The sequence below is a fragment of the Punica granatum genome, chromosome 6 (assembly GCF_007655135.1).
Source record: "Punica granatum isolate Tunisia-2019 chromosome 6, ASM765513v2, whole genome shotgun sequence".
Classification (NCBI taxonomy): domain Eukaryota; kingdom Viridiplantae; phylum Streptophyta; class Magnoliopsida; order Myrtales; family Lythraceae; genus Punica; species Punica granatum.
In genome coordinates this window covers 18,188,114-18,202,920 of record NC_045132.1, presented here as the reverse complement: position 1 = coordinate 18,202,920, position 14,807 = coordinate 18,188,114, and the positions used below count along the sequence as shown (strand labels likewise).

The window sequence follows — 14,807 nt, the reverse complement described above, 5'->3', positions numbered from 1 at the left end:
ACAATAACACGACGTGCATAGTATTATCTGATAGTCAATGGTCCTAATGTTCGACTTTAGCCGAGTCAAGGGATTAGCCCAAGCATTGTAACTACCAAAACTCGAGCTCTCTATCGTCATTATCGAAAATTACAAGGCGATAGGTAGATCCTTGTGGGTGCAAGTAACACCCTAGGAAAGAATTGATGGTTGTCTTGGAGAGGCGGTCTCGGAATTGAGGTACACTGAGCAAAATATGAATTCATACACTGCCTCTAGCTTTTGTGCATCGGGGCCTCAGGATTGCAAGGCAATACTTTGTCCATGGTGTCCTAGGCACTAGAGAACTGATCCAATCCATCTTGCACGGTTAAACTCTATGACTACTGCCAAGATGATACACTGCAGAAGGTCCTGCAGGAAAACAGGCCGAGGGGACTGCAAAGGGGTTCTAACAATGGCTTAAGCTCAAGGAGGGCTCGTTGATTGATCAACTCATTTCAGCATAAGCTCGAGATGTCGAAAACAGAAAATGAGACCAACTGCCCTGTATAACTCCTTTAAGCTTTATGGCAATTCCTTCCATCTGGTTTTTTGTAACAATGGCATAAGCTCAATGAGGGCTCGTTGATTGATCAACTCATTTCAGCATAAGCTCGAGACGTAGAAAGCGCAAGAGGAGACAAACTGCCCTGTAAAATTCATTTATGATTTATGGCGATTCCTTCCATCTGGTCTCTGTCCCTAGATCCACACGAAACGCAATAGCAGATGAATCATTAGAAAAGAGCCCTTCAATCACAATGCCATAGGCAGCAGAATAGTCGGCATTAACTGTAGATTTGAGTCCATGGTGATTCTACCAGAAATTCTTACAAGACTCGGATCAGAAACACTGAAGAAACCAGAATCGTATCGAATCGAAACGATGAGTCGACCAAGCAAGCAATATAAACAGCTGAAATCAGTGAGAAGGTCTTCACGAATCTCTACGAAACATTCAGTTTCCTCTTTAACCGCATTAAACCGTATAATCTCGCACAAGCAACATGAACAAAGGCAAGCAGAACAAGATCACCGAGGAAAGCTCGAACCCGACAGAAATTTGACCTACATAAGCACACAACCTCCTCAACTGTCATAAAAAGCTCACTCCTTTGTCTCTAAGAAGCTCTACTTTCCTTCCACGGTCGATTAAGCTTCGGAGAGACTTGGGGGGCCGGAGTTAGGTTAGAGCTGCCGGCCCGCAGCATCGGCGACAAAGGGCAAGTAAGGGGTCCGGCCCAGAATGCTCGAGGCGACGCTGTAGAGGAAGCAGAGGACGCTGAAGACGAAGATCGCGTTGTGGCCCCAGACCATGAGGCGGAACCCGAGACCGGCGCGGCCGGGGCTCAGTATCCTCTGCAGGAGGAGGGGGATGACGAGGAGGACGTCGAGGGTGACAGCCTGCATAGAGTTGAAGCGGACATAGTGGCTGAAGCTCGGGTTCCGGACGATGCCGAGGTAGAGGGCGAAGAAGGCGACGAAGCTCGCGTAAGGGACGGACTTGTAGAGGGAGAGGAGGGGGAGGATGGGGTCGAAGAGGACGCCGAGGGCTGGGTACTTGAGGAAGAGGAAGCGGCCGTACTGGAGGGAGTTGAAGAAGGGGAGCATGTAGGCGACGGCGGAGATGAGGCGGTCCGTGGCCGGGGTGGAGCTGTAGGACATGCGGACGACGGGCCCTCCTCGCCGGCGGTGGCGCGGGAGGGGAGGGATCCGACTGGAAGCCGGAGGAGACTTGAGGAAACGGGGGAGCCCCGGGGTGAATGTGGAGGCGGTGGTGGGCGGCGGCTGGTGGTAGGGTTTAGGGGCGCGGTGGTGGTGGACGGAGAGGCGGAGGAGAGCTATCGTTGCCATTTCGCTTTGTGTGACTTCGTTCGAAAATCCTATGTTCAGGTTGGTATCGAAAATCCTATGTTACCGTGCCTTACTGAAATGGGAGAAATTGTTTGTACTTATTCCAAATAAATAAATAAATAAATAAATAATTGCACCAAAAATTACGAACTTTACATTTTTTTTAATCTAACCAGAAGCAGCAGTGATATCAGAATCGGACCGGATGATGAACCAGAAGGGATATGGGTTCATGGGTTTATGGGTCCAACTGGGGATTCGATGGGTCGGACCGCACGTTTATTTAAAATAAAATAAATATTCATATTATTAAAAAAATTATGATAATTAAGATAAAAGTATGATGATTTTAAAGAAATATAACAATAGTATAAGAAAGTATCTATATTTAATATTTCTTACTTCAAAATAAATATTTTATTTTAATAAGTACTTAAAAGTAGAGTTAAAAAAACAAAAAAGTGGTGGTGGCTTGGTTAGTAGTATGCTAGTATGAGAAGTAAGAGGTCATGAGTTCAAATCTTTACATGACCAATCAATTTTTACATTAAATAGGAAACCCATAAAACCCATAGAACCGGCCGGTTCAATGAAATTTTACTTAAAATTGGCCGGTTCAATGGGGCCAGCTGTTCAAAGCTGCAATTTCGATTTTCAAGCGAACCAGATCGGACATGGTGCCGGTTCCCGGTCCGACCGGTCGAATCGGCCGGCCCAGTTTTCCTGAAAACTGAAATTGCAGCTTTGAACCACCGGACCATTAAACCGGCTGGTTTCCTATTTAATGTAAAATTCAGTTGGTCGTATAAGGATTTGAACTCATGACCTCTTACTTCTCATACTAGCATACTACCAATCAAGCCACCACCACTTTTTTGTTCTTTTAACTCTACTTTTAAGTACTTATTAAAATAAAATATTTATTTTGAAATAAAAAATATTAAATATAGATACTTTCTTATACTATTGTTATATATTTAAAATCATCATACTTTTATCTTAATTATCATAATTTTTTTAATAATATGAATATTTATTTTATTTTAAATAAACGTGCGGTCCGACCCATCGAACCCCCGGTTGGACCCATAAACCCATGAACCAGTACCCCTTTCGGTTCATCATCCGATCCGGTTTTGATAACACTGTTTTTTCCTCACAAAAATACATGAAGTTTCATTTCCTTCACAAATGTAGCATCCTTCAGTTTATCCATTTTTTTTCGTTGACGAGGCAAACAGAATACTGACATTGCATTAAAAAAATTCAAAAAATAATATGAAATGCATTTAAAAGATTCAAAAAGAAAAGAAAAATTATTTTATAAAATTTTCAAAAAATTCAGACTAAATATAGAAAATAGAAAGTAAAAATAAAACAAAATTAGAGAAATGAAAAAAAATTCAGAAAGATTTATAAGTGTTCAAGATAAAAAATTCAAATTTTGAAAATAAAAATGAAGAAAATTTAGGAAAAGATTACAAAAAATGAGAAATTTTGTAAAAAGTTTAAAACATTCTGAAAGAATATAAAATAAAAATCAATTCAGAAAAAATAAGAAGAATTCAAGGAAAATTTTATGAGAGCAATTGACCACTCCAAGATCAACATGCATCCTTTGATGCCTACCCAGCTACACACGTTCTACTTTCGTTACCCTTCGTTCGCCTTTTAGGTTGAGCATGTCATAACTCATTTTAAAACTTTCGCCTCAAGTGGTAACTGTTCGTAATGACTAGATTAACCTCACCTCGAGAACTCCCACCACTCATTGAGGCCAATAGAGCCGACAAGGCTTTCCTAGGAGTTGTTTCTCCCAATCGCCTGAGGGGGGAACAACTATTGAGAAGGCCCACGGCTCCATTAGCCTCAATGAAGTTCAACAAGTCTCTCTAGCAATTGGGGTTTTGGAGGCAAAGTTAACCTAGTCATTTGAACTTGATGGACTTAACGGAGACTCGTCGAGCGTCAGATGAGGCTAAATTTTAGAAATAAGCCAAGCAAATTTTAGAAATGAGCTATGACCAACTCGACCTGGGAGGCGACTAAAGAGTAACTAAAGTAGAATGTGAGTAGTATGGTAGACACTAAAAGAGGCATGTTGATTTTAAAGGGGTCTATTACTCTCATGAAATTTCAAACAATCAATTAAATGTACGTATAAAAAGTAAAAAAACTTATTTTAAAATTTATAGCAAAATTTTAACTTAACATTTAATATGTTTATTTCATTAATCTTTGAAATTTCATGAGGATAATTACCATATCAATGTACATCTTACTCTAGAATTAATTATTATAATTTTAGTCTTTTTTTTCTAAATTTCATTTTATTCTTCTGGATTTTTCTTATTTTTATTTTATATTTCGTCTCATTTTTTTAAAATTTTGAATATTTTGTAATTTTTATTGAACTTTTAGTTTTTATTTTCTAATTTTCATATTTTATTTCAATATTTTGTCTCAATTTTTTGAACATTTCTAATTTTCAATTAATTTTTATAATTTTTCATTTTTCCTGAATTTTTCTATTAATTAAAAATTAAAAAATATTATAAAATGCATTTAAAAGATTAAAAATAAATAAAAATTACAGAAAAATCAGAAAACTTATAAAAGTTCAAAAAATTCAAAACAAGTATAAAAACTTAGAAAATAAAAATATACAAACCAAAAAGTTACATAGCTTTTTTTTGCTAAGTAAATATATTATTCATTGAAACTAGATTAAGCTATAGGAAAGTTTGGGTAACCATCAAAGGTACAAAGGGAATCAAAATTCGACATCAAGCCAGTGTGGCCCAAGTCATGTGCTAAGAGGTTACTTACGAGAAATCCAACTACATTGCCACTTCGAGAATAAACGAAAACAAGAATGAACAAAAACTTACATAGCTATTTTACTCAACTAATTAATCATACATGGCATTAACTATAACTCTTGACCACGGAAGGCCTTTGACATAACAAACCGAAAAAACGCACGTGTTATTGCACTAGTATATATAATCTGTGTAAACTAACTTATTCGTGCATAGATACTGCTAGATCTGTTCTAGGTATTTAAAGTTGACTCTCTGAAATATCGTGCAACGAGAGGCCTCCTTTTATTTTACAAAAATCTGCCACATCAACAACTGGACAATGTTGGGAGCTTTCAGTTGATCAACACTTTGTTCCCTGCACTAATGTACCCGTTATATAAACATAAATATAAAAATATTAAATGAATAGCTTCTATCAATAAACATAAACATAGGTCGGGCATGGAGCTTTGGAGCCTGCCCCTAACTCCCGATCACGGTCACTAACCACTTCAGAGACTGGGTTGTATCTTATGCATAAGAGCAAGCGACCAAGAGAATAGACATAGCGGGAAAAAAGAGACTACGAGTCGATGTTGCCACCCCAACTGTGAAACCGTGATCCTTGGCGCGTCATTGAATATCTGAATCGATTGACCAACAACCTCATCAATATGTTACCTCTTTGACTGCAATGGACTCAGAAATCTATCTACGCATCTTCTATTTTCTTCACCTGTACTGTGCATTACAGCATGTTCGCTTAATGCTTTCTTCACCTGTACTGTTGCTGGAGAGCAAATTTATGACATGTAGAAGGGGACTTGCAGTTTAAAAGCAAATGACTCAGTGGGTGAAGAAGACTCTTTATAGAAGAATCTTAAAATAGGTCTGTGTTATGGAAACCATACAGATCATATTTGGCATTTGCAACTTCTTTCGATAGCGATAGTAGTTGCCAGCGACGTCCTCTTTCAGGAATGATATCAAAGATAATCTAAATTAACCTACCCCTAAAGTTGGGGTTATTAAAAAAATAAAAAAGCAAAATTTTCGCATTTTAATAATTCTAACACAGAACTTTTTTTCCTTTACATAAAAACGAACAAACTTTCGATTTGATAACAATTCTAGCACGACGTCAAATTTTCTGTTAATTTGAACGGAATCATGATCACATAGAGTGCCAACGACCCCAATCGGGGGGTGGTGGACGAAATTGAAGCCCCCACCCTTCGGAATCGGGACAACCCTCAACTTAAAAGTTCCAACTATCCAGTTCTCAGTACAAGCCACCTCGCTTAGACCCCCGCTACGTCGTTTTCGTTATAGGTATTTGTTCTCCCTTCTCACCTACAGTATAGTTCTCCATATCGCATCTTTCTTCCTACTCACTCATTCAGGCGCTGTGCGTTCCTGCGTAGGCTCGTCACACACTCGGCTCTGCCAATTCCACCCCCTCAGCCGGAGGCTGCTCCATTCATTCATGTCCATTATTGAAAGGACTCTCTTGTGATGCGTTTGTTAGGCGGGACAGATCGTATGATGTAGGATGAGGATGGGCTGAAATTTAATTTCCCATGGATTTTCTCTCTTTTTTTTTTCTTTTTTTTATGAAATAAATATCACATGGATTAGACTATGTCCCTTCCTTTATTGTTATTTTCCCGCCAACCCTTCCTAAATTGTTTAGAAAATGTTGGTCGGCAATTGTTTCTGCCAATAGTTTTGATAAATGCCCAATGGTTATAATAATTAAGAGATTCTTTTTACCAAAAATATAGTTAAGAGATTTTTAGATATCGGATTGTGTTTTAGTCTTACCATCTTAGTGCAAATCACTGAGAATGTAAGCATTGTGTATTCGGGCATTGCGACTTGTTGAAATTTGCCAAATTTGCCATTTTTGGAAAATAATATCATAGAATCAATCATGCGAGACCAATATTACTTTTATGATGTGATCAATATTTTCGTAGCATTACAATCTGATTGGACCATTATATTAAATAAAATAGACTTATGATATTTGCAGTACCAATATCTCATAGTATGGCACATAAAAATAAGGATGTAGTTGAACACTGCGCCCCCAACTCTCCTCATTTTCCTTTCTATTGGGCGCTCAGGAACCTTTTTTTTTTTTTTGTGTGTGTGTACCCTAGTGTTTGGAAGCCTAACGGGCTCTGATTAATCCAATTTGAGTCGGGTCGGAATATTAAGGGGATAAAACTCTCATAGCGTGAATTTTTTTTCCATTTACAAGACTCGAACTCGAGACCTTATTTCAAAGGAATAAGCGTCAAACCCCTCGAAACAACCTATATTGGTAGTGCTCTGGAACTTTAATATGAATAGAACTACAACCAATTTAGACATGACATGTGCAAGATGACAGTTATTATCTAGAGGAAATACTTTAATGTTCTTCCATAGATCAGAGCTGAGCTAGCGCACATTTAAGTTGTGTGCTCACGCAGAGTTTATTTCCCGATATTTCTCGTCTTTCACTTTGATGGTCGATGAACCTGGAATGAATATTACGATATTTCTGCAAGAGGATATGGGGGAAAGCTCGAATACATTAATTGGTGAGTGAGATAAGAGTTCTGCAAACGAAAATATAAAGTCTTCTTTTTCTTTTTCTTTTTGGCAAAAGCGTATGTTTATATAAGGGAGAAAAAGATCGATGCATTTTAGGAGTTTGAATTCGTTTAGGATGTACTAATTAAAACATAGTTAGATTTTCTCAATTTGAAGATTTAAAAGTAACATCTAACAAATTAGAATACTACAGCGAGTTGAATACATTATAATTTGACAGTAAAGTGAAAGGGTACAAGGCACTTACAGTTGTAGTCGACCCATCGAATTGTTTGGTTCTCAAGGCGGACGACGAGTTTATTTGAAGGCGCCTTATCTGTTATGCAAAGACGTACTTGAGGGTTAGCAGCTATGGTGCAGTAGAATTGTAGTCGTGATTAATTATAACTATTTATCGTACGTATTTGACTCTTAGAGAAAGAAAGAAAATACGAACGAATAGCGGACGGAAGCACGATGTGAATAATATGAGTTGGTGTTTAGTTGTCACATAATGCCGCATACCTCCGGAAGTGATTTATCTCAAAACCAGGCTTGTCTGAGCTGCCGCTCTGTGAAGAAAATGCAACAAGAAATTAAAGTGAGCAAATACAACAACCAATTCTAAATTACTTAGTTATGGCACCTATATATGTTTGGCTACTTCCATTTTTAACGGGCAACGGCTAAATAATTATATGAAAACATGGATATAATGAGCATTAATATTTTTATTACATAGCTAGCAATATGTCATTTATAAAGCTGATCAAGGGTCATGGAAATTTTCCCATGCATGCCCCCTTATTCATCGAATCTAAGCTCCTTATTTTTTGATTTTTTTTTAGCTCTAAAATACACAGAATTAGTTGTGTTGGAAATTTAAGCCCTTTGAGAAAATAAACACCTGCTCTTTAAGAAAGTTTGATATGCCAGAGGCTTCATGCATCGATCTCATATACAAGCCCATCGCATGCATGGAGCAATTTTAGTTTAATTAAAATCTTGGATTTTCTTCACCAAAAAAAAAAAACCCTTAGATTTTAGGTGTAATACCACCTGAAATCCGAAAGTCCAATAAACCCCCTAACTGATTCTGGTTCAAGCTTCATTGGGCCACTAAGGAATAAGGGGGCAAATCTCTCAAACAAATTTAGAACCCACGTATGCATACAATCAGAAGTTCGCTTAAACTTTTTGTTGTATAAGAAAAAATATTCTGGGAAAATAAAAGAGTGTCAGTCCTCCATGAAATATATAGTAGAGACATACACCCACATAAATATAGGCACATCAATTAAAGAGAGTGATGATTTCTTTGAAGAAATCTCAAGTTTAAAGTAACTTCAGAAATTAAGTCGAAGGATATATTCCTTATTAGTCCACCTTCACAATCAATGCGGTAGAAACTGATCGGTCGGATAGGCTTGTAAGGTGTTCACGTGAGCCGTGAGAATTAAATAAAGAAACACATCACATTACAGAAAAGAAAAAGGATAAACTGATCGTAGAAGAATTTTTTCGTCGCATTGCATTCAGGCAAGCTCAAGTTCCCAGAATTTCGGTCCTATAATTGTGAGGTTATGCAGTCAAACTACGCGAACTAGCGAACTGAAACTAGACAGTCGGAAAAGCATCGTCCACACTGCGAAAAAATGCTAGAACTCTTTTCCTGGAAGATTAACTATGTGTATACGCGACCCCCTTTGCCAGACTTTTTTTTCCGAATCCAAAGAAGTACATGGGAAATGCCATGATCATATGATTGTTTATGTGATTAAAGAGAAAATTAATCACGCAAGGAGATGATCTTACTTTCTAGAGCAGTTGAAGCAGGTAAAAATATCTTCCTAGTTGAAATAATTTATTTCAGGATGTCCTCCCATGATCTGTTGACAAATAAATTATTATAATAAGCAATAATTTGAGAAAGATAATTAAATAAATGGCTGTTTTCTCCAAAAAAAAAAAGAAGAAGGTATTTTCGTCGAAGCACTAAGCAAACCTTGATCATGGCGGAGTCATAAATTACCTCGCGGAAGATAAGAAAGAAGTGAACCGAATTAATATCATAAGATTCATGACCAGAACTAATTCATTATGTGTATACGATTCATTATCCATTTTCAATTTTCATAAAGATATTTACAACACAGAGTAGTCGAAGGATCACGATCACATACCAACAAGCATTAAAAAAAAAATTGTTCTATAATTATGAATCATTCGGTATAAGCCATATACATTTCAAAACATTGCCAGATATTATAAAACTCCATAGGAAAATTACATCTTCATATTTGATCAATAAAGATGGATTTGATTTCACTGTAATTGTGATGAAATTAAAAGAAGTAAACCCATATGTGTAATCAATCGAAGAAGAGGATCGAAATTCAAGTTAAGGAAAAATAATATTTTAACTTTGTAGTCATATATACATAATTACAATAGAAATATCTGGATACACAAATATATATAATTTTGTCATAATTTCTACTATTTATGTAAGATTTATAAATTTTTCACTGTTTATGGTTAGAAAGATATCAAATATAAAAGTTATATGACTTAAGTTTTACAGAGAAATTAGACATCTTATTCAGTATAATATTTACATAATTAAACTCGTGACGTGGTTTTGTAAGGCCAGTAAACTAATGCTGCGACTTCATGAGGTATCAATTTTGCGAGACGACTGCTGCACTAATAGACCAAAAAAAATTGTTATCATATATAAATATAAACAGATGATTTCAATCTTTGCGCGTTTCCGTTGTCTTCGCATGTACCGCGGATCGTGCATACCGCGCAATGTATGCCAGCCTGATGCTTTGCTAAGTGATTCTGTTGCTAAAGAGCATTTTGTGGCAATATTAAAGGTTACTTGCAGCCTAAGAGTAAATGACTCATGGTTGAAGAATAATCTTAAAAGAACCCCTGAAATAGAGGCTTCTGTTATAGAAACCATATGGGATCACACTCGGCATTTGCAACTTCTTTCGATAACGATATTAGTCACCAACGAAGTCCTCTTTCGGGACTAATATTAAAAATCTGCGGTAAGTTAGCTCCCAATGTCAATTGTACAGTCTATATCACTACATGTGATTTTTCATGTACATACATAAAAAAAATTAACTCGAAAATCTTGAAGCTAACACTTCTTTTTCCAGGACCATGAGTAGATCTTGCTTCTAACCGATTGACTCCTAGACAAGGCACGAACTCCCCGTTTCACATTATCTTCCCAGCAGACAGAAAGAAAGCATTACCAGGTAGTAGGGAGACAGTATTTCACTCTATAAATGGAACATGGTGAAAGAAGCAGAAGCATACGCCCGTCTAGAACTCCTTTGCTTTTCTCCTCAGTTCGTTCAGCTCCTTCTCGATTTCAGAGTCCTGAAATGGGAAGCTCGAGTTTGTCGCTACAGCACTTCTCCCCGGTGGAAGATCTCCCTTCTGTTCAAAAGCCCAGGGTAAAATGAAGATCAGATGGGGAAGAAAGGGGGGGGGGGGGGGGGGGGGGGGGGGGGGGGGGGGGGGGGGAGGAGGAGAGAGAGAAAAAGAGTTCCTGAAGGGAGGAAGATCAGTAAGATCAGTAAAGCAGTACGTACCTTCGTGGCTCCAGAGAGCTCTTTCTTCAAGTTTGTGAGATCATCGTCCACAGACGAACTCTCCAGCAATGCAAACTGCATGAAACAGGGGACAAGACAAATGGGAAATTATTAAGAGAATTATTAAGAGACTCAAAGAATGACAACCAAACCAAGCAGAGAATGAACTAAGATGTTATATCGGATGACAAGCCGGTCTATCAGCTGGTCTAATTTGTCATACACAACCCCCACAAATTATCCATGACCCATTTTTCTGCACAAAATTTCAGATGGGAAAGACATAACAGGGCATGCCAAAGTGATCGATACCTTCCCCTCAAGATCATCAGATGTTAATTGGTTGAGTGCCTCAGCTTGAGACTCCATGGCCAAAACTGTAACAGTGAGGTCAACTCATTAGTCACAATCACAGTATCTCTATCTTGATCAAACTCATCATATCTTAACCCAACTACCTAATCCTACCAAAGCATCGAAAAAACTAGAATAAAAGAGGAGAAGGAATACTTTAAAGAACTCCACTGTGGCCTTCACCCAAACTAGTATCACATCGTCTGTTACACTTACAGCCCTCATATTTATATGTTTGGTGACTACAATGAGGCAGATGAATTTAAAAATCATTTCCAACTACGTCCAACGCAGAAGCTGTCAAAAGCTTATTTTTTAGGGAATCTCGATTGATTTTCGCATGTAAGTGTCAGAGTGGGAGTACCGTAATGTGAACATGTATACATAATATCTATCAAAATGTAATTAAGCATGTGGTATCGGCAGACATGAACAACTTCTCCTATAAATTGGGTCTTTCTCTCGATGGTGATGCTAAGTGTTAACAGTTTGTCAGTTTTCCTGGCTGCTCCACTGATTGATATTCAACTGTATATATCAACCATGCAGTTGTTTCTGTCACTAAGCCAACACACAGATCAGACATACTTGATGTATAAACTTTAAAGCCCAACCTTTTTCCTCCATCTTCTCAAATGCAGAAAGAGCACTGCTTGTGTTAACATTCCCCAGCATCTCACTCACTTTAGTCGCAGTCCTACAAAAGGGTTTAAGCTAGCACTTTAGCCTTTTTGGTTAGAAATACGACCAATGTAGCTTCAGAAAAGAAAAAAGATAGTTGTAGGACAAACTTTGCAGACTGTGCACGTGCTCTGAGGGTGTCTTTCTTTGATTTTGCCTCCTGAATTTTGCTCTCCAGGAGCTGCACAATAACAAGGAAAAAAGAAAAAACTTGATAGAATCAATAGGATGAATTTGCAATCCACATGAAAAATGAGCAACAGCTGGTGAAATAATATGGATCCATAATGACTAGAAAGCAAAACAACATATCATGCCAAAATCAAGCACTGAGTCTTTTCCATAAATAATTTTGGGAAACCAGGTTTATTCTGAAAGAAAATGACATGATAAGACAGTCATATATATCTGCATCCTCTCCCCAAGATAAACAGGAAGCAGGAAGACAAAAACAAATATTGAAAAGAATAGGAAGGCCAGTCCTCTATAAATTGTAATAAATAGTCGAATTTGCAAATTTAGAAGGGTAATAAAATGCAAAGAGGTCAGAAGATTTTAAAATTCGAGCTTAACTCGTACCTGGAAGTTAATAAGCCTGCTGAATTTCTAATTAATGAAGCAGGCACAGATAACTATCGAATGTTTAATAACCAACTGAATACCTCTTATTAAATTTTACGTGCAGGAAAAAGAAAAGTCCAATACAATTTTGTTACTGAAAAACCTCTAGACTTGGCAGCATAGTAGACAAATTCAACAAAAGTCGCACCCACCCTTGTGTTTGAGACAAGATTGTCCACAACAGTCTTCTGCTGATCCAGCTGAGCTCTCAAAGCAGCTGCATTATCCTGCGCAACGCCAAAATCCAGGTAAATTTGATGCAGGACATCTTAGTTCTTACTGAAAAAAGGATATTATAACCCATTAATATTGTTTCCGCTAGTATTGAGTTGGAAACTTCAGCTGCTGAAAGGAATCATGCTGCCACCACAACCTATAGGCTGTGTGGTTTAGTTTCCAAGTTATGTGATAATCATAGTAATAAATTTTCTATAACTCTGGTATAAATGTTGTATCTGATTCTTACAGCATACGATTTCCGGCGTTTAAGTGCTTCCCTTGCGAGATCCTCATCACCTTTTGAGAGAGCCAGTTGGGCCCGTTTATACCTATAAGCAGTCATAATACAGTCAAGAACCCTCTGAAAGAGAATTTACAAACTTAGAAATAAAGGCACGGGGCAGAAACTTTTACCAGTCTTCAGAAGCATTCTCTGCAGCTTTACACTTGTTCTGTAACTGTTTTTGGGATGCTAGAACCTTCAAGCAAAACAAAAGTTTGAACCCGAAGGGCGACTTTACGAATGAGGAAGGAAAGCGTAAGCAACTCAATGATGAACAAGTTTGTGGTGAACACATTACCTGGGCAGTTGCCTGACGCATTTTGACCAAATCATCATTCATCTCGAGTACAGCTTGTTCTAAGATCTTCTCTGGATCCTCGAACGAGCTAATAATGGCATTTGCATAAGACTAAGGACCATAACAAGAACGGTAGCTGATTTAGCAAAACGAACTCGATAACGAAGCACGGAAGTCAATAATAAGTTCACTGCCACCAAGTATAGACCTTAATGACGCGGGCAAACCGATCGAATAGATTCATCCCAGCCCCGAGGGAACCTCCACGATGGCCATTGCATCTTAGCCTATCCGAAAAGGCAACTCTCACCCCACCAACACGAAGCCCTGCCCCTGCACACACAATCTGAAAGTGACCTCTCCATCCATCGAAAGGGAACTGCTTGACTAAAGCGGCTGCTCCAAAGCATGCAACCAATCACCGGCCAACATCAAAATGCGATTTTGAATTAACTACAGCACTCGCTCTACTAAAGGGAGAAATTGGGCAGCGTCAAGACATGCCTGCGGGGCTGTTGAAGAAGGACGATCTGAAGGCCACGGCGGAGGGCCTCCGGGTAGAAGGTGGCAGTGAAGCCAAGCTCAAACCGGTAATTGGCGGCGCTTTCATGGCCATTTCTCTGGACAATCACACCCCCAAATTTACTGGGAGGAAGCGGCGGGAGGAGGAGAGAGGCTTCTTCGTCGAGGGTTTAAGGGCATTCGCCGGCGCCTGAGAGTGAAAGAAGGCTTCCTTTGCTCTCAGCTCAAAGTTCAGACATTGATACGTCGGAGCTGACCTGTGGTGGCGACCGGTGATTCTAATCTCTTCTGGTGGTCATCGATTGAGCCAGCCTTTGCTTGCTCTGTTATTTTTCGAAAATTATACTCGAGCCCCCAAACTATGTACTCTGTCCAACTTTTACCCTGTCGTTTTGATTCAAGTAATTTCGCCCCACGAACTGTAACTTATTAACATCAGTTTTTACGGAAAACAGCAGTGTCTCAAATTGAATTTCTATCTTTTTTTCTTCCTTTTTTTTTTGGGCGGGGGGTCAAAGGCAAACGGTGGTATTCATTCATAAAAGTCACAGTAGTAGGCTTAGTGAGCTTGAAAGTTATCCGAGATATTCACGTACAACGCCAATCCACAAAGAAAGAAAGAAAAAACGGTCTCTCCCATGGAATAAGCTGCGAATTGGAGATGTGGCTCGCTTCGACAAGAAGGCAAGTACACCACGTTCCACCTATAATCTCCTCCGTCCTCGGGTACGAGCTATGCTGAGTGCGAGTAAAACGGCCTGGGCTTCAGCTTGTAGGGATGAGGTTGCTGCAGCCTTTGTGAACCACGAGAGTTATCAGACATGAATGCGCGGCCTGTCCTCCTTAGTCTCGACTATTACCTCACGTTCAAAATCAATCGTTTGAAGCGTGATACCCTTTCAAAAAAATTATGGCATTATGCCGGGCTTCCAGTTTCCACCACGGATGAT

General features: G+C 38.6%; 2 protein-coding genes across 2 annotated transcripts; both read right to left on the bottom strand.

The window, feature by feature from the left end:
• Nucleotides 1-772: 772 nt before the first annotated feature.
• On the bottom strand, nt 773-1,955 carry LOC116212444 (protein TIC 20-II, chloroplastic). Its single transcript, XM_031547064.1, has one exon. The coding sequence runs from the start codon at nt 1,873-1,875 to the stop codon at nt 1,210-1,212; it is 666 nt and encodes a 221-aa protein (XP_031402924.1). The 5' UTR covers nt 1,876-1,955; the 3' UTR covers nt 773-1,209.
• Nucleotides 1,956-10,251: 8,296 nt separating this feature from the next.
• On the bottom strand, nt 10,252-14,158 carry LOC116211573 (membrane-associated protein VIPP1, chloroplastic-like). Its single transcript, XM_031546020.1, has 11 exons — nt 13,840-14,158; nt 13,544-13,668; nt 13,336-13,446; nt 13,169-13,233; nt 13,002-13,083; nt 12,688-12,762; nt 12,025-12,095; nt 11,848-11,930; nt 11,192-11,256; nt 10,880-10,954; nt 10,252-10,724 (listed from the first exon to the last, which is right to left on the bottom strand). The coding sequence occupies exons 1-11, from the start codon at nt 13,949-13,951 to the stop codon at nt 10,608-10,610; spliced, it is 981 nt and encodes a 326-aa protein (XP_031401880.1). The 5' UTR covers nt 13,952-14,158; the 3' UTR covers nt 10,252-10,607.
• Between the last annotated feature and the right edge of the window lie 649 nt (nt 14,159-14,807).